At 42.4% G+C, this 23,024-nt stretch overlaps 1 protein-coding gene across 1 annotated transcript; it reads right to left on the reverse strand.

The window, feature by feature from the left end:
• Positions 1 to 447: 447 nt before the first annotated feature.
• Positions 448 to 22,011, reverse strand: LOC129851442 (probable serine/threonine-protein kinase kinX). Its single transcript, XM_055917983.1, has 4 exons — positions 21,475 to 22,011; positions 3,854 to 4,332; positions 3,464 to 3,611; positions 448 to 3,022 (listed from the first exon to the last, which is right to left on the reverse strand). The coding sequence occupies exons 1-4, from the start codon at positions 21,751 to 21,753 to the stop codon at positions 2,288 to 2,290; spliced, it is 1,641 nt and encodes a 546-aa protein (XP_055773958.1). The 5' UTR covers positions 21,754 to 22,011; the 3' UTR covers positions 448 to 2,287.
• Positions 22,012 to 23,024: the final 1,013 nt, after the last annotated feature.

The raw sequence follows: 23,024 nt of genomic DNA on the forward strand, positions 1-23,024 counted from the left end.
CAGTACCAGACAGGGGAAACTCCAACCACATGTACAGCATGTCCAGTACCAGACAGGGGAAACTCCAACCACATGTACATGTCCAGTACCAGACAGGGGAAACTCCAACCACATGTACAGCATGTCCAGTACCAGACAGGGGAAACTCCAACCACATGTACATGTCCAGTACCAGACAGGGGAAACTCCAACCACATGTACAGCATGTCCAGTACCAGACAGGGGAAACTCCAACCACATGTACATGTCCAGTACCAGACAGGGGAAACTCCAACCACATGTACAGCATGTCCAGTACCAGACAGGGGAAACTCCAACCACATGTACATGTCCAGTACCAGACAGGGGAAACTCCAACCACATGTACAGCATGTCCAGTACCAGACAGGGGAAACTCCAACCACATGTACAGCATGTCCAGTACCAGACAGGGGAAACTCCAACCACATGTACAGCATGTCCAGTACCAGACAGGGGAAACTCCAACCACATGTACAGCATGTCCAGCACAGGGCTATGCTGTTCTCACAGCCATAGGCTAAGCCAACACCGTAAATAACCTTTGGGGAGAGGTTGTGAGAAGGTGTTTAGTTACAGATCACATTACAGTCAAGGGTTTCATTCCATTCTCTTTTAGACAGAGGCAAGCTTTTAGTTGCTCACATAAATGAACTAAAACCATGAGCTGAAGAATTATATTTTAACAGCTTTCTTGTAAATCGAGGTTTAAATCATTGTTAGGCTAATAGTTAACTACAACAAATAAGAGTACAGAAGCAGAGGTAAATAAATAAAGTATACACTTTTTTTATTAGAAAAGTACATCAATGACATCTGTGATGCAATTTGCAGGTTTGAAAATGTCACATCTATAACATGACAGAAATAAAACAAGGCTCCATTAATAATCCCAGCTACTGAATGTAGGCTAGGTCAATAATATGGACAGTTAAGAACATGTATTTACATAAATCAAAACCAAATAAGAACACACATTTTGATTTACAACTTTTTAGTAAGTACATTTACAACTGAAACATTATCAAATAAGTTCATAACCAAGCTGGTAAGTGTTTGGGCCTTCTGTGGCTTTGCCAACAAATTGGAAAGTAGCTTTTGTCACTCATCTTAAAAACTGATGTTATTGCTCTGAAATTCCTATTTAAAAAGAGAACTGAAAACTTCAGACTGCTTACTTAGGTACAGACAACTGTTAACAGTTGGCCCTGACAGTCTTTATTTTTATCTGAAGTAGTCCTGTTGAACTTTAAAGACCCTGTATGAGGGTGTGGGTCTTGAGGAGTGGGTCCTCGATAGGCACGTGTCTTTATCTTTAGAAATATGTCTTTTATATTTCCATAAGACCTCGCCATTTTGGTCAAATGTAATTTAATTTCTGGCAATGCAGTAAAGTATGATTAATTAAAAAGGAAATGGCCCACGCTCGCTCACCATTAAAGACATACTGTATCATTATGTGCTATGCTATGGAACCCTGACCTGTTCACCGGACGTGCTACCTGTCCCAGACCTGCTGTTTTCAACTCTCTAGAGAACGCAGGAGCGGTAGAGATACTCTTAATGATCGGCTATGAAAAGCCAACTGACATTTACTCCTGAGGTGCTGACTTGCTGAACTCTCAACAACTACTGTGATTATTATTATTTGACCATGCTGGTCATTTATGAACGTTTGAACATCTTGGCCATGTTCTGTTATAATCTCCACCCGGCACAGCCAGAAGAGGACTGGCCACCCCTCATAGCCTGGTTCCTCTCTAGGTTTCTTCCTAGGTTTTGGCCTTTCTAGGGAGTTTTTCCTAGCCACCGTGCTTCTACACCTGCATTGCTTGCTGTTTGGGGTTTTAGGCTGAGTTTCTGTACAGCACTTTGAGTTATCAGCTGATGTACGAAGGGCTATATAAATACATTTGATTTGATTTTGATTTGATTTATTCAAGCAACTATTAAAAATGTGACATTTCGACCTTCATCAATGACTTTCATCAGACAAATTATACAGAGGGAATGGACATGTACATATGGGCCCCTACGTCATCATTTTGTCAGGCTATTAATAGTTACTTAAATAAAATAACATGTTTCTAGCGGTGAGTTAGTGTTGCGCCTTTATCTTTTCAATGATTATCACATTTTTGTTAATGCACCACGCCTCATGTTGGTTGAGTGGCCTCCACTTCTTTCAAAACAGTAATGTTTCAATTGCCAAAATGTCTGCTCTAGCCATACCAGAGTCAGCAATGTGTGCCTGAACCTTTTCCTCCTCCTACCATAGCTCCTCAGGAGACCAGTCCTCTGGAAAGTCATTGTCATCATCAATCTCCTCTTCCTCGTCCTTTGGCTCCTCCTCCTCCAGTTGCACTTCTGTGACACCATCTTCCAATGACTCCACTACAAATAGCTGTTCTTCAGGCTCCTCTGTCACTTCCTTTTCCACTGACACCTCCTGCTCCATTTCCTCCTCTTCAGCTTCCTGTTCCACTGCCTCCTCAGTAAAGTTCTCCTCTTCAGCTTCCTGTTTCACTGCCTTCTCAGTAACGTCCTCCTCTTCAGCTTCCTGTTCCACTGCCTCCTCAGTAACGTCCTCCTCTTCAGCTTCCTGTTCCACTGCCTCCTCAGTAACGTCCTCCTCTTCAGCTTCCTGTTTCACTGCCTCCTCAGTAACGTCCTCCTCTTCAGCTTCCTGTTCCACTGCCTCCTCAGTAACGTTCTCCTCTTCACCTTCCTGTTCCACTGCCTCCTCAGTAACGTCCTCCTCTTCAGCTTCCTGTTTCACTGCCTCTTCAGCAACGTCCTCCTCTTCAGCTTCCTGTTCCACTGCCTCCTCAGTAATGTCCTCCTCTTCCGCTTCCTGTTCCACTGCCTCCTCAGTAACGTCCTCCTCTACCTCCTCCTCAGCAGGTTCTTCCTCTGTTACCTCATGCTCCCGTTCCGCCATTTCTGAGGCCTCTGCTGCCTCGGAGTCTACTTCCTCTTGGCTGAGTGGACCACCATTCACCAGCTAGAACACAGAGAACAATCTGTACTGTACATTCAAGAGGACACTCGAGCATGGGTCATCGTGTATGGTGTCTGAAAGAGTTACACACTTACAATGCGCCTCTCGAATATTAGTTATATATTAGTTTAACATTTTCAACCCTTTGTCGATAAAAGTATTTGCTTTTCTCTGATCATGCTAGTTTGGTGTTTACAGAACAGAGTGATCTATTAAGTCAACCTGAAGTAATACAATACTTGACTAACTTACTGTATGTGTCAGAAAGCAGATATAATTACTTTTGTAAGAGCACTGTGTGTAAGTCTACACTATAAGCCTCAAAACCATGATATGTTCTTTCATTAAAAAAAATTGAAGATGAGGAATACTTAATTGTACATTTTCCTTGCAGTCCACGGATATAGACATATAATAATTAGCTGTGGTGGAAGTGGGGCCTACCTGGCTGTGAACAGCCTCCAGCTGCTTCTTGAGGTGGGAGTGCAGGCTCTGGGAGCTGATGTGCTGCTCATCCAGGGTCCTGGTCACTAACTGCAGCTGCTGCTCCAGAGCCTGGGCGTTCTTGGCCTGCCGTTCCTCCAGCAACTCCCTGAAACACACAGACAGATAGAGACTCAATGAGCCATAGAATATTAGAACCAACATTTGAACTGGTATATTTTATCTAAGCATGTGACCTGACCAAGAAAAACCCTTCTTCTGTCAGGAAAAGCTCCTGCCTATAGTCAAGACAAATAAATTACAGCCATCAAGTAACTTTCACTATTCATATAGCTAGTGAGTGAGTTCATGCATGAAGTTAATCATAAGATTCACAAAACCCAAGCTTACTTGATTTCACCCACTTCCTGGTGGTTGTTATGAAGCACTACCCTGTGAAGACTCAGAAACTCTCTCAGTTCCCTCTGCTCAGTGACCTGTCCCTCCAGCTGTGACGTCAAGCTGTCCACCGTAGACACCTGCCCGTCCAGCCTGGATTTGACATTGTCCACTGTGCTGGTCATCCGCGCCAAGCCCACTGCTAATGCAGAGTTGGAGCTCGAAACGGCCGCCACGCTCTCCTTGACCGAATCGAAGTCGTCGCTCTTGTTCTTCATCATGGCCTGCAGGGCTGCGGAGGAGATGGCTACCTGCTGGAACTCAGCCAGCCTGGTGTTCATCTCGTTGTGGAGTGCCCACAACTGGGATTTGAGGTCGATGCTCTTCAACTGCTCTGATGCTGTCAGGGTAACCTCCGCCTTTTGCTGGGCCTGTTTCTGAGCTGCCTCCAAAGCCAGTATCCTCTCCTCGATCAGACCTCCTGAGCTCATCTGGGCAGGGTTAAAAAACAGATATCGGTTAAAGCTTGTGTTGCAGGGAAACAAGATATAATCTTTATAGCAGATTTTGAGAAAGCATTTGATACGTCTAGAATTTGTTTATAAGTGCTTGAATTTCTTCAACTCTGGAGAGTCTCTCATAAGATGGGTAAAAGTCATGTACAACAATCCTAAATAATAATAAATAACGGTTACTTATCTGAGAACTTTGAATTATCAAGAGGCGTAAAACAAGGTTGCCCTCTGTCACCATACCTATTTGTTTTGGCATTGAATTGTTAGATCTAATGATAACATTAACCTGTTGAGGACAGAGGGCGCTGTTTTCACTTTGGGGGAAAATCGTGCCCAATTTAAATGGCCTCGTACTCAATTCCTGCTCGTACAATATGCATATTATTATTACTATTGGATAGAAAACACTCTCTAGTTTCTAAAACCGTTTGAATTATATATGTGAGTAAAACAGAACTCATTTTGCAGCAAACTTCCTGACAGGAAGTGGAAAATCTGAAATCGATGCTCTGTTCTAGGGCCTGCCTATAAATGTCCTTGATATTTATTAGTATACATGCACTTCATACGTCTTCCACTAGATGTCGACAGGCAGTGAGAGAAGAAATGGAGTGTATAACTTGATCTGGGGTCGAATAAAAGCTCTTGGCATGACGTGTCACCAGTTTCCTGTTTTCTGGAGAGCGCGCGAGAAGGGACCTGGTATTGCCTTCTGAAAAGCTGTCGTTATAGACGACTAATATCTCCGGCTTTGATTTTATTTGATAAATCTGACAATATCATCGTAAAGTATGTTTTTTCAATATAGTTTTATTAGATTATTGAAATTTATTCGGGACGTTAGGCGTGTTGCGTTGTGTGCCTTTGTTCAGGAAGGAGAGCTTCGCGCTACTTTGCTAGCTTTCCGTGCTAATTGACTGGAGAAGAGGACATTCTAAAACCAAACAACGATTGTTCTGGACAAAGGACCCCTTGTACAACATTCTGATGGAAGATCATCAAAAATAGGACCCATTTTATGATGCTATTTCATATATCTGTCGAACATGTGAAATAGTAGTTTGCGCCCAGATTTTGGGCACTCTCTCGCTATAACTAAGCTGGATGTCGTAATGAAGTTATTTTTAGAATTCTAACACGGCGATTGCATTAAGAACTAGTGTATCTATCATTTCCTATACAACATGCATTTTCTAGTAACGTTTATGAATAGTTATTTGGTCAGAATAGTTGAGTGTCATAAAAATATCCGCACATTCTGGGAAAAAGATGCTACGTTAGCACAATGTATAACCACTGATTTCAGCTCTAAATATGCACATTTTCGAACAAAACATAAGTGTATAACCTGATGTTATAGGACTGTCATCTGATGAAGGTTTATGAAGGTTAGTGAAAATGAATATATTTTGCTGGTTTATTCGCTATCGCTAACGTGCCTATTGCTATCGCTAATGTGCCTTGATGAATGAATGCGGTAGTGTGGTAGGCTATTGTAGGAAGCTAATATAATGCTATATTGTGTTTTCGCTGTAAAACACTTAAAAAATTTGAAATATTGGCTGGATTCACAAGATGTTTGTCTTTAATTTGCTGTACACCATCGATTTTTCAGAAATGTTTTATGATGAGTATTTAGGTATTTGACGTTGGTGTCTGCAATTACTCTGGCTGCTTCGGTGCTATTTCTGACGGTAGCTGTGATGGTAGCTGCAATGTAAAACTGATTTATACCTCAAATATGCACATTTTCGAAGAAAACATATATTTATTGTATAACATGTTATAAGACTGTCATCTGATGAAGTTGTTTCTTGGTTAGTTTGGTTGGTTCTTGGTTAGTTAGGTTGGCTTTGTGCATGCTACCTGTGCTGTGAAAAATATCTGTCCTTTTTTGTATTTGGTGGTGAGCTAACATAAATATATGTGGTGTTTTCGCTGTAAAACATTTTAAAAATCGGACATGTTGACTGGATTCACAAGATGTGTATCTTTCATTTGCCATATTGGACTTGTTAATGTGTGAAAGTTAAATATTTCTCAAAAATATTTTTGGAATTTCGCGCTCTGCCTTTTCAGTGGAATGTGGGAGGAGTTCCGCTAGCGTAACCCGGTGCCAGACAGGTTAAGGGGCTAAAAATGAAGGGAATAGAGAAAAAAGTATCAATGGAATGGAAATGGCCCTCCACCAAACTGGAAGTCTTCCGACTAGCTTGGAAAGTCAGTACTGTGCAATATTGAAGAGCCCTCACTGCTGCTTGATCATCCTATTTTTACAACCTAATTGAGGAGAATAAGAACAATCCCCCCCAAAAAGTATACTGCCACAAAGCTAACTAAAAAGCAGCATTCAACAAGAGAGGTTGGCTTTCACTTCTGCAGTGACAAATTCATTAACTTCCTCGATCAACAGATCATGATCATTAGAAAGAAAATTATGAACTCCTCTTTGAATCTGCATATTTCTCCAAAGCTCAGTTGTCCTGTATCTCTTGACACATTCATGAAAACAGTCATGGCCTCTAAACCCTCAAGCTGTATACTGGACCATATTCCAACTAAACTACAGAAAGAGCTACTTCCTGTGCTTTGCCCTCTTATGTTGAACATAATAAATGGCTCCCTATCCACCGGATGTGTACCAAACTCACTAAAAGTGGCAGTAATAAAGCCTCTCTTGAAAAAGCCCAAACTTGACCTGGAAACTTAAAAAAACAATCGGTTTATATCGAATCTCCCATTCCACAAAAAAAAAGTAAAACTCACTGCCTTCCTGAAGACAAATAATGTATACAAAATGCTTCAGTCATAGCACTGAGACTGCATTCGTGAAGGTGGTAAATTACCTTTTTATAGCGTCAGACCAAGGCTTTCCATCTGTCCTCGTGCTCCTAGATCTTAGTGCTGCTTTTGACACCATCGATCACCACATTCTTTTGGAGAGATCCTAATTGGTCTACACAGACAAGTTCTTGCCTAGTTTAGATCTTATCTGCTGGAAAGATATCAGTTCGTCTCTGTGGATGGTTTGTCCTCTGACAAATAAATTGTAAGTTTCGGCGTTCCTCAAGGTTCCATTTTAGGGCCACTATTGTTTTCACTACATATTCTACTTCTTGGTGATGTCATTCAGAAACACAATGTCAACTTTCACTGCTATGCAGACGACACACAGCTGTACATTTCGATGAAACATAGGTAAGCCCCAAAATTGCCTACCCTGGAAGTCTGTGTTTAAGACATAAGGAAGTGGATGGCAGCAAATGTTTCACTTTTAAACTCAGACAAAACAGAAATGCTAGTTCTAGATCCTAAGAAACAAAGAGATCTGCTTTCGGATCTGACAATTAATCGCGGTTGTTGTACAGTGACCTCTGCATTTCTCTGGACCCTGATCTCTCTTTTGACGAACATATCAAGAATATTTCAAGGTCCGATTTTTTTCATCTTCTTAACTTCTTGGGGAAAGTTGCTCTGTGGCCAGAAGCTATGGGAGATGTATTATTACTTTTTTAAACAGAAGGTACTTTATTAATGGACTTCCTGCACGTCTTTAACAGCAGCGCTCCAGGCACCATGTCATTTTCTTGTTTCCTTTTCTGTTTTCACACTTTATATGGAGAATGATATTACTGCTCTGAGCTGAGCCAGTAGGACGTGTTCAATTGGAATGAAACAGTTACTGCAGTAGTCTCTCTCTGTAAGTTTTGTCAAATCACAAAGTTCCCTTTCAGTAGGTCACTCGGTACAACATACTATGAGGCACCAACGACCAAACACATTCACCTGAAGAAAACCAAAAACACGCCCAAGGGGCCAATGAATGTAGAGCCCACCCACGGAAGCCCCGCTTTTCTGGCTGTAATTCCGTGGCTCGCATTCATTTCCTAAATTCTTCGGACTTCAGGTAGCCTAAAGGAGAACGTATCATGCAATTTACAAACTTTTTCAAGCACACAAAGACTACTGGATTCGGCACTGACTTAGGTGTCCGTTAGTGGGGAGAGAGTACTCGCCCCCCTAGATGTTGTTGGTTTTGGGTCTTAGTATCGTTTTTTGTGTTCTCTAAAATGGAACTACTTTATGCTCTGCTTGCATAGCTATTGCTTCCTTGTTTGGGTGGGATTTTTTAAGCTAAAAGCTTGTGTAGCAAGCAGTGGTGGGAAAAGCACCTAATTGTCATACTTGAGTAAAACTAAAGATACCTTAAAACCTCTTGAGAGTATAGGGGATGCTGTTTCGACATAGCGAAAATTGGTCTCCAATTAAACTGCCTAGTACTCAATTCTTGCTGGTACAATATGCATATTATTGTTATTATTGGATAGAAAACACTCTCTAGTTTCTATAGCCATTTGAATTATGTCTCTGAGTGGAACATAACTCATTCTACAGCACTTTTCCTGACAGGGAGTGAGATTTCAGAAATCTTGGCCTCTGATCCCAGGTCAGTTTTAAAGTCCCTGTAAATGCTATGAGGATACAAACACTGCCCACACCTTCCTCTAGATGTCAGTAAGAGGTGACAATTTGAATGGAGTCGATTGCGCAATCAGGGCCTGTATAAAAGACCACAAGGCGGAAGTAGCTTTCTTTTCTTCATGCGCCTGACGCACGATGGACGTCGGGACTGACCTCTTTCCAAGCTATAGTTTAGGCACTTCTATATCGCCGGTCATGTTTTTACTCGTTATAGGTGTTAGAAACATCATAAGGTAGTTAATTTAAACCGTTTTATAGCAATTTATATCCGCTTAGTGCGAGTTTGAGGCAGTTCTTTGTGATGCCCTTTGAAGCTCTGGGCACGTTTCCAGTACCGGTCGAACGTTAGTGTCCATTTCGACGGGACAAGAGGACATCTTTCGACCAAAAGACGATTAGACCGGAGAAAGGATTCATTGCCCAAGATTCTGATGGAAGATCAGCTCATAGTAAGAACTATTTATGATGATAAATCGTTGTTCTGTAGAAAAATGTTAAACACATATTCCGCCATTTTTTTTGGTGTAGCTTCGCTTGGCGAACCCTGTATTGCACAGTAAGGATAATTTTAGAAATGTAATTCAGCGATTGCATTAAGAACTAATTTGTCTTTCGATTCTTGTCAACCCTGTATTTTTTAGTCAAGTTTATGATTAGTTATCGATTAGACTAGATCACTCTCAAAGATGGCGCCCGACATTTTCAGACCAGTTTGACTACTATTCTCATTGTATAACCACGATTTTTCTGGCTAAATATGCACATTTTCGAACAAACTCTATATGTATGTTGTAATATGATGTTACAGGAGTGTCATCGGAAGAATTCTGAGAAGGTTAGTGAAAAAATTAATATATTTTCGCGATGATAACGTTATCGCTCTCTTTGGCTTGAATCAATGCTCGGGTAACGTTTGCACATGTGGTATGCTAATATAACAATTTATTGTGTTTTCGCTGTAAAACACTTAGAACATCTGAAATATTGTCTGAATTCACAAGATCTGTGTCTTTCCATTGCTATGCGCTGTGTATTTTTAAGAAATGTTTTATGATGAGTAAATTGGTAATACACGTTGCTCTCTGTAGTAATTCTAGTCGCTTTGGTGAGATTTGTGATGGTGGCTGCAATGGCAAACTATGATTTATACCTGAAATATGCACATTTTTTCTAACAAAACCTATGCTATACAATAAATATGTTATCAGACTGTCATCTGATGAGGTTTTTTCTTGGTTAGTGGCTATCAATATCTTTATTTGGTCGAATTTGTGATAGCACCTGATGGAGTAAGAAACTGATGAGTTAGAAAAGTGGTGTCTTTTGCTAACGTGGTTAGCTAATAGATTTACATATTTTGTCTTCCCTGTAAAACATTTTAAAAATCAGAAATGATGGCTTTATTCACAAGATCTGTATCTTTCATTTGGTGTCTTGGACTTGTGATTTAATGATATTTAGATGCTACTATTTAATTGTGACGCTATGCTAGCGATGCTAATCAGTGGGGGGGGGGGGGGGGTTGGGGGTGCTTGTCAAGTGGGACGCTAGCGTCCCAACTATCCCAGAGAAGTTAACATTGCAGAAATCTGAAACTTTTTGGCCAAAAATTATGCAGAAAAACTAATCCATGCTTTTTTCACTTCAAGATTAGACTACTGCAATGCTATACTATCCGGCTACCCGGATAAAGAACTAAATCAACTTCAGTTAGTGCTAATCATGGCTGCTAGAATCTTGACTAGAACCCAAAAATGTGATCATATTACTCAAGTGCTAGCCTCTCTATAATGGCTTCCTGTTAAGGCTAGGGCTGATTTCAAGGTTTTACTGTTAACCTACAAAGCATTACATGGGCTTGCTCCTACCTATCTCTCCGATTTGGCCCTGTCGTACATACCTACATGTACACTACGGTCACAAGATGCAGACCTCATTGTCCCTAGAATTTCTAAGCAAACAGCTGGAGGCAGGGCTTTCTCCTATTGAGCTCCATTTTTACGGAATGGTCTGCCTATCCATGTGAGAGATACAGACTCGGTCTCAACCTTTAACCTGTCTAGGATCAGCGTGGCGCTAGCGGCACACCCCCCCCCCCCCCCACTGAAAAACCAGTGCCGCGAAATTCAAAAAAAATATTTTTTTAAAATATTTAACTTTCACACATTAAAGTCCAATACAGCTAATGAAAGACACAGATCTTATGAATCCAGTCAACATTTCCGATTTTTAAAATGTTTTACAGGGAAGACACAATATGTAAAGATGTACATCTATTACCTAAAAACACATTAGCATAATCCACCATCTTTTATTTGTCCACCAACACCAGTAGCCATCACCAATTCGGCTAAACTAAGATATTTATAGCCCCTAACCAACAAAAAAACTCATTAGATGACAGTCTGATAACATATTTATGGTATGGGATAGGTTTTGTTAGAAAAAAGTGCATATTTCAGGTATATGGCATAGGTTACAATTGCACCCACCATCACAAATGGACTAGAATAATTACAATGAGCAACGTGTTTACCTAACTACTAATCATCAAACATTTCGTAAAAATACACAGCATACACGAATCGAAAGACACAGATCCTGTGAATACAGACAATATTTCAGATTTTCTAAGTGTCTTACAGCGAAAACACAATAAATTGTTATATTAGCTTAGCACATAGCAATTAGCAGCCCAGCATTGATTCTAGCCAAAGTGAGCGATAAAAGTCAACATCGCCAAAAGATATTAATTTTTTCACTAACCTTCTCAGAATTCTTCCGATGACACTCCTGTAACATCACATTACAACATGCATATACAGTTTGATCGAAAATGTTTATATTTAGCCACCAAAATCATGGTTAGACAATGTGAAATGTAGACAAGCTGGTAAAGAAAATGTCCTTGCGCCACTTAGACAGTGATCTACTCTTATACATAAATACTCATAAACGTGACTAAAAAATATAGGGTGGACAGGGATTGATAGACAATTTAATTCTTAATACAATTGCGTTATTACATTTTTTAATTTATCCTTACTTTTCAATACAGTTTGCGCCAAGCGAAGCTACGTCAAAAAACATGGCGTCCTAAGCCACTAAAATGTTTCGACAGAAACACGATTTATCATAATAAAAATGTCCTACCTTGAGCTGTTCTTCCATCAGTATCTTGGGCAAAGGATCCTTTCTTGGGAGAAATCGTCTTTTGGTGGAAAGCTGTCCTCTTGCCATGTGGAAATGTCAACTGAGTTCGGGATGAACTGAAAAGCATGCCCAACTTTTCACATCGTTGCAAAAATAAATGTCCCAAAATCGCACTAAACGGATATAAATTGCTATAAAACGCTTTAAATTAACTACCTTATGATGTTTTTAACTCCTATAACGAGTGAAAAGATGACCGGAGAAATATAACAGGCTAAACTAACGCTTGGAACAGGAGAGGGTCGGGTGTCTTCCACGCGCGTTACGCAGCAAGAAAAGACTTGCTAGCTAAAGGTTTTTTTCATTTGTAGGGCCTGTGAACGAGCAATCGAGCCCGTTGGAATCGTCATCACGTAAAGGCATCCAGGGGAAGACGTAAGAAGTGTCCGTATAGTCATAGCAACGACAGTGCCCTTTTAACTGACTTCAGAAAAGTGGCCAACATTTCTCAAATCTGACTCCATGTCAGGGAAATTGCTGTAGAATGGGCTCTGTTCCACTTAGAGACAAAATTTCAACTCCTATAGAAACTATAGACTGTTTTCTATCCAATAATAATAATAATATGCATATTGTACGATCAAGGATTTTGTGGGAAGCCGTTTAAAAAATTAGCCACATTAGCATAAATAGTCTAAACAGCGCCCCCATCCCCAACAGGTTTAAGTCTTTACTGAATTCATCTCCTCACAACGCCCTATTATTGAGTGTAGTCTGGCCCAGTGGTGCGAAGGTGAACGGGAAGGCACTGGAGTGACAAATCGCCCTTGATGTCTCTCCCTGGCCGGCTCCCCTCTATCCACTGGGATTCTCTGACCTTATAACTGGGGCTGAGTAACTGGCTAACTTGTGCTCTTCAATGCTGTCCCTAGGAGGGGTGCGTCACTTGAGTGGGTTGAGTCACAGACGTGATCTTCCTATCCTATTTTGCATCCCCTCGGGCTTGTGTGGTGGAGGAGATCTTTGTGGGATATACTCAGCTTTGTCTCAGCATAGTAAGTTGGTGGTCTGTTGATATCCCTCTAGTGGTGTGGGGCTGTGCTTTGGCAAAGTGGGTGGGGTTATATCCTGCCTGGTTGGCCCTGTCCGGGGGTATCGTCGTACAGGGCTACAGTGTCCCCGACCGACCTCTGTCTCAGCCTCCAGTATCTATGCTGCAATAGTCTATGTAACGGGGGGCTAGGGTCAGTCTGTTATATCTGGTGTAATTATCCTGTCTTATCTGGTGTACCGCGTGAATTTAAGTATGCTCTCTCTAATTCTTTCTCTTTCACTCCCTCCCCTCCCGGAGGACCTGAGCCCTAGGACCATGCCTTAGGACTACCTGGCCTGATGACTCCTGGCTGTCTCCAGTCCGGCCGTGATTGGGAGCCCCTTAGGGTGGCGCACAACTGGCCCAGCGTCGTCCGGGTTTGGCCGGGGTAGGCCGTCATTGTAAATAAGAATTTGTTCTTAACTGACTTGCCCTAGTTAAATAAAGGTTAAAGGTTAGATTTCTGTGTATTAGGTAGTTGTTGTGGAATTGTTAGATTACTTGTTAGATATTGCTGCACTGTCTGAACTAGAAGCACAAGCATTTCGCTAGACTCGCAATAACATCTGCTAACCATGTGCATGTGACCAATAAAATGTGTGTCACGTTCCTGACCTTATTTCCTTTGTTTAGACTTTGTTTAGTTGGTCAGGACGTGAGCTGGGTGGGTGTAGTCTATGTTATGTGTTTCTATGTTTAGGTTGTCAATTGGCCTGATATGGTTCTCAATCAGAGGCAGGTGTTTTACGTTGTCTCTGATTGGGAACCATATTAAGGTATCCTGTTTTCACTGTTTGTTTGTGGGTGATTGTTCCTGTTCGTGCGTTCATGTGTTTTATGTTCTCTAGTTCTGGACTGTAGCTTCGTTGGTTTTCGTTTGTTTATTGTTTTGTTCGTATTGAAGAAGTATTCTAATAAATATGGATACATACCACGCTGCGCTTTGGTCCTCCTCTCCTTCTACCGACGAAAGCCCTTACAATGTGATTTGATTTGAAGAACAATCTGGCCTTAATGGCCATGTACTGGCCACCCATCAGAGCCTCGTTCCACTCTAGGTTTATTCCTAAATTCCTTGCCTTTCTAGGGAGATTTTCCTAGCCACCGTACTTCTACATCTGCGTTGCTTGCTGTTTGGGATTTTAGGCTGAGTTTCTGCATTGCACTTTGTGACATCTGCTGATGTAAAAAGAGCTTTATAAATGCATTTGATTGATGTACGCCGATGAGTCAAGTTCTCGAGTCCTCAATCTTCAACTTTGAAAGGCCTCATTGAGGACCTGGATAATTTCTCCAGTTTCTCTGGACTAAAACCAAATTAATGTCCTATATGACAGATTGGGTGTCTATACAATACAACTTTAAATTGCACGTGGTCTCCCAATGAAATGGGCGGATGGTGAAGTCGATGTGCTTGGTGTACATATCCCAGAAAATTTGAGAAATCTTACAACTATTAACTTTGATTGAAAACTTTGCAAAACAGATACAGTAGAATCTTGAAACCGTGGAGAGGGAAACACCTATTTACGGGAAGATTACACCAGTTCATTCTGTAGTGATTTCGCAGTTTACATATTTATTCATGGCTCTGACCCAGGAGAATTCTTTTTAAATTCATGTGAGAAAAAATATTGTACTTTATTTGGAATGGCGAACCAGAGAAACGAGCATATTTTGAAAACGAACATGAGTTTTGAGGGTTAAAACTGTAAAATATTAAGGCATTAAACCTCTCTCTTAAAGCCTACATTCTACTGAAATTGTACTTAAATCCAAATTGGTTTTCTAGCAAGCTACTATGAGAGGCCCATCCTATGTTTAAGATTGGTCTCTTTGCTTTTTTGCAGATGAAAACCTTACATTTTCGGTGGCTTGACAATGGATCCCTGTTTAAAGTATCCTCCTTTTTAAATGGTCATATAGAGTTGGCTACAATTTCAATTTCAAAATCAGTTTCACTTAACCTTTCTGGCGCAGGAGTTCCGATAGCGACCCACATCAACAACATCCGGTGAAATTGCTACATCACAAATGGTTATTTTGTTTGATAAATTTCTTCTTTATATCCCCAAAAACTCAGTTTAGCTGGTGCGCTTCATTCAATAATCCACCGATTTCCCTCCTTCAAAATGCATACAAGATGAATCCCAAACGTTACCAATAAACTTCTCCAAACAAGTCAAACAACGTTTATAATCAAACTTCAGGTACCCTAATACGTACATAAACGATAAAATTTAAGACGGAGAATTGTTATTGTCTTTACCGGAGATAAACAACAAAGAACGCGCTCTCATCCACGCGCATGAAAACACTACAGCCAAAATGGGAGCCACTTAGAAAAACTACAAATTCTAGCACATTTTTCCAAAAACAAGCCTGAAACTCTTTCTAAAGACGGTTGACATCTAGTGGAAGCACTAGGAACTGCAATCTGGAAGGATTTCGCCTCATAATGAACATGACAGCCATTGGAAACAGTGGTAAGCTGTTTTTTTTTAGATGGTTTGTCCTCGGGGTTTTGCCTGCCATATCAGTTCTGTTATACTCACAGACATTATTCTAACAGTTTTAGAAACTTTAGAGTGTTTTCTATCCAGATCTACCAATTATATGCATATTCAAGTTTCTAGGCCTGAGTAACAGGCAGTTTACTTTGGACACACTTTTCATCCAGACGTCAAACTACTGCCCCCTAGCCCAAAGAGTTAAAGTCAAAAGGTTTGACAGCAATACCGCATAAAATCAAGTCAGTTGGGAACAGGTTTTTAATGTCCCAATACCTTGGCATCGGGTCTATTTACTGACATGTAAAACAACAATTGACACATCAATCAGTTTGTTACAGTTTAAGCTATTATATAAAACACTTGCTACAAAAAGAATGCTCAATATATGGGGCATTGAACCGTCAGCCTTGTGCAGATTCTGGCAAGAGGAAACATAATCAATAGATCATATTTTCTGCTACTGTCCATCAATGGCTCGCGTTTGGATTCAGGTCGAGCAATGGTTGTTATTGTTAGGGCAATATTGGTAGAAAAGTTACAAATAGGGAGGTTCAGTACCCTCTTAAAACCTCATAGTAAAGTGGAGGGATGTATTGCTGTAACGACTCCCACCGAAGGTGGCTCCCCTCCCTGTTCGGGTGGTGCTCGGCGGTCGTCGTCACCGGCCTACTAGCTGCTACTGACTTTTCCTCCCCCTCCCTTTTTGTTGATTATTGACACCTGTTTGTGGTTAGGGTGATTTGTGGGGCTTTATTACCCAGCAACCCGGCCTGCTGGGTGTGCGGGATTGTTTTGTGTACATGCCGTGCTATCACAGCGCTCGGGTACGCCACCAAAACTCCACCCCTGCGCTTTTTTCTCTAAAAAGCTCAGCCCAGCGGAGAGTAACTATGATGTGGGGGACCGGGAGTTGTTAGTGGTGGTCAGTGCTCTGAAGGTGTGGAGACACTGGCTTGAGGGGGATAAGCACCCTTTTCTCATCTGGACCGACCACCAGAATCTGAAGTATATTCGGGCAGCTAGGAGACTGAACCCACGTCAGGCAAGGTGGGCCATGTTCTTTACCCGATTTCAGTTTACTCTATCATACAGACCGGGCTCCCAATACATAAAGGCGGATGCTCTATCCCGTTGTTTTGACACGGAGGATCGGCCCACCGAACCTACCCACATCCTTCCCGCCTCAAGGCTTATAGCACCAGTGGTGTGGGAGGTGGACTCGGACATCGAGCGGGCATTAAGGGCGGAACCCGCTCCTCCTCAGTGTCCGGCGGGGCGGAAGTACGTGCCGCTTGGTGTTCGGGACAAATTGATTCGGTGGGCTCACGTCCTACCCTCCTCGGGTCACCCTGGGGTGAAGAGGACAGTGGGGAGCCTTCGGGGGAGGTATTGGTGGCCTACTTTGGCTAAGGATGTTGGGTTTTATGTCTCCTCCTGTTCGGTATGCGCTCAGAGTAAGGCTCCTAGGCACCTTCCTAGAGGGAAGTTACAACCCCTCCCCGTTCCACAACGGCCTTGGTCACATCTATCCGTAGATTTCCTGACCGACCTTCCCCCGTCTCAAGGGAATACTACGGTGCTGGTGATTGTGGATCGGTTTTCTAAGTCCTGCCGTCTCCTCCCGTTGCCCGGTATCCCTACAGCCCTGCAGACTGCGGAGGCATTATTCACCCACGTCTTCCGGCACTACAGGGTGCCGGAGGACATCATTTCTGATCGGGGCCCCCAGTTCACGTCCAGAGTATGGAGGGCGTTTATGGAGCGTTTGGGGGTCTCGGTCAGCCTTACCTCTGGTTATCATCCTGAGAGTAATGGGCAGGTGGAGAGAGTGAACCAGGAGGTGGGTAGGTTTCTGCGGTCGTATTGCCAGGACCGGCCAGGGGAGTGGGCGAGATATATCCCTTGGGCCGAAATGGCCCAGAACTCTCTACGCCACTCCTCTACTAACATGTCCCCCTTTCAGTGTGTATTGGGGTAGCAGCCGGTCCTGGCACCATGGCATCCGAGCCAGACCGAGGCTCCTGCGGTGGAGGAATGGGTGCAGCGCTCCAAGGAGACATGGAGGGCCGTCCAGGAATCACTTCAACAAGCTAGTGGACGGCAGAAGAGGAGTGCTGACCGCCACCGCAGTGAGGCCCCCGTGTTTGTGCCGGGGGACAGGGTCTGGCTCTCGACCCGAAACCTGCCCCTCCGTTTGCCCTGCCGGAAGCTGGGTCCGCAGTGTGTAGGGCCCTTTAAAGTCTTGAGGAGAATAAACGAGGTGTGTTATCGATTACAACTCCCTTCCTATTATCGTATTAACCCCTCGTTTCATGTGTCTCTCCTCAGGCCGGTGATAGCTGGTCCCCTGCAGGACGGTGAGGTACCGGAGGTCCCTCCTCCCCCTCTCGACATCGAGGGGTCCCCGGCGTATAGGATACGAGCCATTCTGGACTCAAGACGCCGGGTGAGGGGCCTGCAGTACCTCGTGGACTGGGAGGGGTACGGTCCGGAGGAGCGGTGCTGGGTCCCGGTGGGGGACATTCTGGATCCATCGATGTTGAGGGATTTCCATCGCCTCCATCCGGATCGCCCTGCGCCTCGCCCTCCGGGTCGTCCTCGAGGCCGGTGTCGGGGGGGGGGGGGGGGGGGGTACTGTAACGACTCCCACCGAAGGTGGCTCCCCTCCCTGTTCGGGTGGTGCTCGGCGGTCGTCGTCACCGGCCTACTAGCTGCTACTGACTTTTCCACCCCCTCCCTTTTTGTTGATTATTGACACCTGTTTGTGGTTAGGGTGATTTGTGGGGCTTTATTACCCAGCAGCCCGGCCTGCTGGGTGTGCGGGATTGTTTTGTGTACATGCTTGTGTGTCACGGTTCGTGTAGTTTATCGCATTGGTATTTCGTGTTCTCGTTTATGTGGTGGAGCATTCATTTTAGAGTGGCGTCGTGTTCACCTGTGTGTGGTATTAAATTGGAACGCTACTCTGAACTCTCTGTCTCCTGCATGTGACTCCTTCCTCCACTACACCCCGGGCATTACAATTGCAAAAATAAATAGCTAAATAGAATTATACTCGGAAATATGGGTTCATCTGTGGACATCGGAGGGTTGGAGTTAAGATCAGAATGAATGGTGGATTGGCCGCTGTTGGTGAAAATCCAGCACTTGAAGAAAGAGCCAATGTATAATGACTAAACTACAGGTAATGTAGATGTAAGCAAAATAGCTGGAAGTAGCAGTAAAAGTATTGTTGTCTGTTAATTTACTAAAATAGACAAAATAAGAATATTTATTAAAAAGCCCAAAAAGTTTGTGTTTCAGTTACATTGTTATATCGGTGTAGTTACACTGCAATCCCGAGAAAAACAAGTTGTGGTATTGAGTAGTTGTAATGGCAATATTTAAGATGAATAAGGTTCATTCAGTTTAGAGTGATTAACACAATGTTTAGCATATTTCTGGTTTTTACCTTTCTGTAATACACATGATTTCCAGTGTTCTGTTTGGGAGAGTTGAGGGTTGATGGTCACTAGACTCAATGTTTTATGTTAGAGATTAAATATTTATCAAATATCTGTTGATAGTAATTGACGGCGGTCTGGAGGTGTAAGGACCGACAAATGCTTGTGTCATTCTGTAGCAGCTTACAAAGCCCCTGCATTTTGTTTTGACTTCCCAACAAGCCGTTCTGGCTGGTGTTTCCAGAGCAGATGTCTGCTGATTTAGGATGTAAGGCCCTTCTCAGAAACGGCTAGTTAGACATTTCTCTGCTTCTGTGCTGCAGGTGTCTCCCTGTTGCAACTTGTAAAAAAAACAAATAGATTTTGATTGACCTTATCAGCAACTGCTCATCCCTTTAATTCACATAGAAATTCTGATTCCGGTAATACACAAGGAATAGGAAAACATTCTCCACATCCGTGCTGGACAAACAACAAACAGCAAGAACTAAGAAAGAAACCCTGCAATACTGTATTGCAGTTCTGGTTACGGTGAAGAGGAATATATGTTGTTTTGTGCAGGCTTTCTGATTATGTTCATAAGCAAAGATTTTTCTCACTTACGTTTAATATCTGCGACGAGTGGCACGAGGGGTGTTGTACAAAACAAAGTCATCAGCGATTGGGTCGTCTCTAACCAATCACAGCATTCAAGCCAATGCCTAATTTTCAAACTGCGGCTTTACGCTTTACCAACGTGTTTTCTGGCTCTGGTCCAACCAATTGGTTTTTGGATCAATCAGACAGCCCCGAATGTGTTCGCATTTGGTAAAGGGTCGGGGCTGTACTCAGATCCATTGCGGACAAGAAACGAATGTCCATGGGCGTGACGTAGCTTTTGGCCAGAGCAAGGAATCTGGGTAGCCAGGCAAGCTGCTGGCATAGAGGGCTGTGAAAATAGCTTGATAGTGTTAAAGGGTAGAGGGAGGCCCTGACTGATCTTCTAACAGCTGCTGCTGTTTGTTCCGTTGCTTAACAAATGTCATTTCCATTCATTTCAACATGTGTGGTTGGGAAACATGAGCATGAACGTGCAGACTGGTAGCATACTATATATAGATAGCTATCCTATCCTGTATGCATGTGTACAGTATGCATGTGTACCATCTCATTGAGCAGATGGTCAGAGGGCCGGAACATAGTTATAATCAATTTGTACACTGCAAATTGATCACAATAATCCCAAACATATATAGTATGACAAAAACAGAATTATTTCAAACCTTGTTTACATTTGGATAAGACCACATATGCCTCTCAATTATGAGTGGGAATACTTGGAAATAGATTTCTGAAATTAAATTACTTTGAGCTGATTTCCTAGTGACTTCATATTATTTTATGTCCATAAATAAAAATGATTTGCCCAGAAAACTTGGAGGGCCAAATAGCCACCGACTGTGGAACCCTGTTATAGAACCTACTGTAGAACTATATGCTGTAGCGATGGGCATCCCAAGTGTTTTCGGTGAGCCGACTCATTTGGCTCAGTTCACGTAAAAGAGACGGCTCATTTGGCTCCATTCAAAATGCTTAAAAACTGATCTTTAAGCATGAAAAATTGCACATCTCCAATGTGAAGCGGAAAGGGTAGGCTACCATTATGTCAGATCGTGAAATGAGCATACAAATAAATGTTTACCTGGCCCGGATTGACGTGCTATCCCCACTAATTATTGTTTCTGAAGCGAGGATTCACCCGCTTTAGATAATTATTTTGTAACATATCTGCAGAAAAACGTTGCTCTTAGCTCATAAAGCAGTCGTAACAGTATGCAAAACAGGGAGCCAAATGAACATGGAGAAATGAACATTAAATGATCTGGCAAAAGCTCTGGTGGACATTCCTGCAGTCAGCATGCCAATTGCACGCTCCCTCAAAACTTGAGACATCTGTGGCATTGTGTTGTGTGACAAAACTACCCATTTTAGATTGGCCATGTATTGTCCCCAGCACAAGGTGTACCTGTGTAATGATCATGCTGTTTAATCAGCTTCTTGATATGCCACACCTGGCAGATGGGTGGATTACCTTGGCAATGGAAAAATGTTCACTAACAGGGATGTAAACACATTTGTGCACAAAATTTGAGAAAAAATAAGCTTTTACTGCATATGGAACATTTCTGGGATCTTATATTTCAGCTCATGAAACATGGGCCCACCAACACTTTACATGTTGCGTTTATAATTTTTTAAATAATTTTTTATAATTTTTATTCTGTGATGGGAGGAATTGATACTAACAATATTTTCATTTCCTTTCTCCGTCAATGCTTTAATAATAACAACTCCAAAGCCCAGCCGGGCTCATTTGATTGACATTACTGCAAAGACCAACGATATAGCCTACTCATGATCATGTGACAATTTCAGAATCAGATTAGTCCATTACCTGTGCATCTCTCATCCCCATCTGTTGCTGAAACTTGGTGATTCTTATTTGCATGTCCCTGAATGTTTCTGATAGCTGATCAATGGATTGTTGCTGTTGCAGGCAAAACCAGCCGGCGGATGCCCCTCCAATCGCGACCATAAGGAACAACATGCATGGCAGCGCAACTTGATTTACTCTTCCTCGTGACTCGGACACTGGATGGGATTCTATTAAGAAAGAGTTGTCCTCGCGCTCTGGCTTGAAGTTGGCGGCAGTCTTTGATTTGCGCTTAGTCATTTTGGATACCTTGATCCCTGGAGAGAGACTCCCGTACACAGGAGACGTGAGACAGGGAGAATGATGGCACTCGTCTTGCTCGAGATAAAGTTGTGCTTCGATTTATTAGGGTATGCTACTGTGCTCTCTCTACTCTGCAACACCCCGTTCATTCATTGGACATCGACTGAAGTCAGGCAAGTGTTCTAATGTTAGTATCAGAAGCGTGAAGCGTGACACCCCCTCGTTCCTCGTTGCTGTAGTAGCCTAGCGCTCAATGTGTTCTGTAATCGAATGTAACTTGCATACAATGCTTAAAGGCTACTGTCACGTGTTATACGCCTCTTTATTGAAGTTTGATCTGATATTATATGGACAATGTACGCTTTTTAACACTATTTATATGACACCTTAGAAAACTCATGTAGTAGGCCTATGGTCATATATATTTTGACAGTTGAACATATTTAGGCCTTAGGAAAATGTATGTAAGAAATATATCAATGATTTTCTTGCACATGTGAACATACAGTAAATATATTTCGAAAAAATGTATATAGCCATGATTTTATAGCAGGCCCCACTGCTGTCAATCACAATTTAAAATGTTCCCTGAGCCCTGCCCCTCTCCAACCGAGATAGCGAAATTATTCCAGTGCAGCTGTGGGCCACATACTTTGTGTTTTTCTGGCCCAGTATATGCCTGGGTCACGCTCAAAACTGGCATACATACTGCATCACCATAAGATTACACAGATCCAGAAGTGACCCACACACTGTAAAATTATTCATTCTAAAAGGTATGGCCAAGTTCTGCTGGATGCATGTAAAATAAAAAGCTGCGGCCCAGATCTGGCCCACATATTGCACAAAGGTACGACTGAGTTCCTGCCTAGGTCCCCGGTCGAGAGGTGGGCATGATGCAGGCTGCCAGACAGACCTTGTGTGGCTACATTAAACCAGCATTTAACCAGCTATACTCCCCAAATTACATTGATCCTCTGTTTGAAGACATTGGCCAGGTAATCAAAAACAAAGCATGGTATGCTGTCATACCTTGTCCATAGACAGTTTACCTTAAAGGATACATGGGATTGTTTTTTGTATTTAATTTAAGTTCTTTGTACTATTCTATCTTATAAACTTATGTGCCCAGTGTAAGTAGGAGCGGGGAGGCACCAGTGTAGAGAATTCTAAAGTGTAATACATTGACTGAACTGTGTCTGCTATTCTGAACATTCTATTTCAACATTTTAACAGAGCACACCATCAGTTAAACTAATAACATTTAA

The sequence above is a fragment of the Salvelinus fontinalis genome, chromosome 3 (genome assembly GCF_029448725.1).
Source record: "Salvelinus fontinalis isolate EN_2023a chromosome 3, ASM2944872v1, whole genome shotgun sequence".
NCBI lineage: Eukaryota > Metazoa > Chordata > Actinopteri > Salmoniformes > Salmonidae > Salvelinus > Salvelinus fontinalis.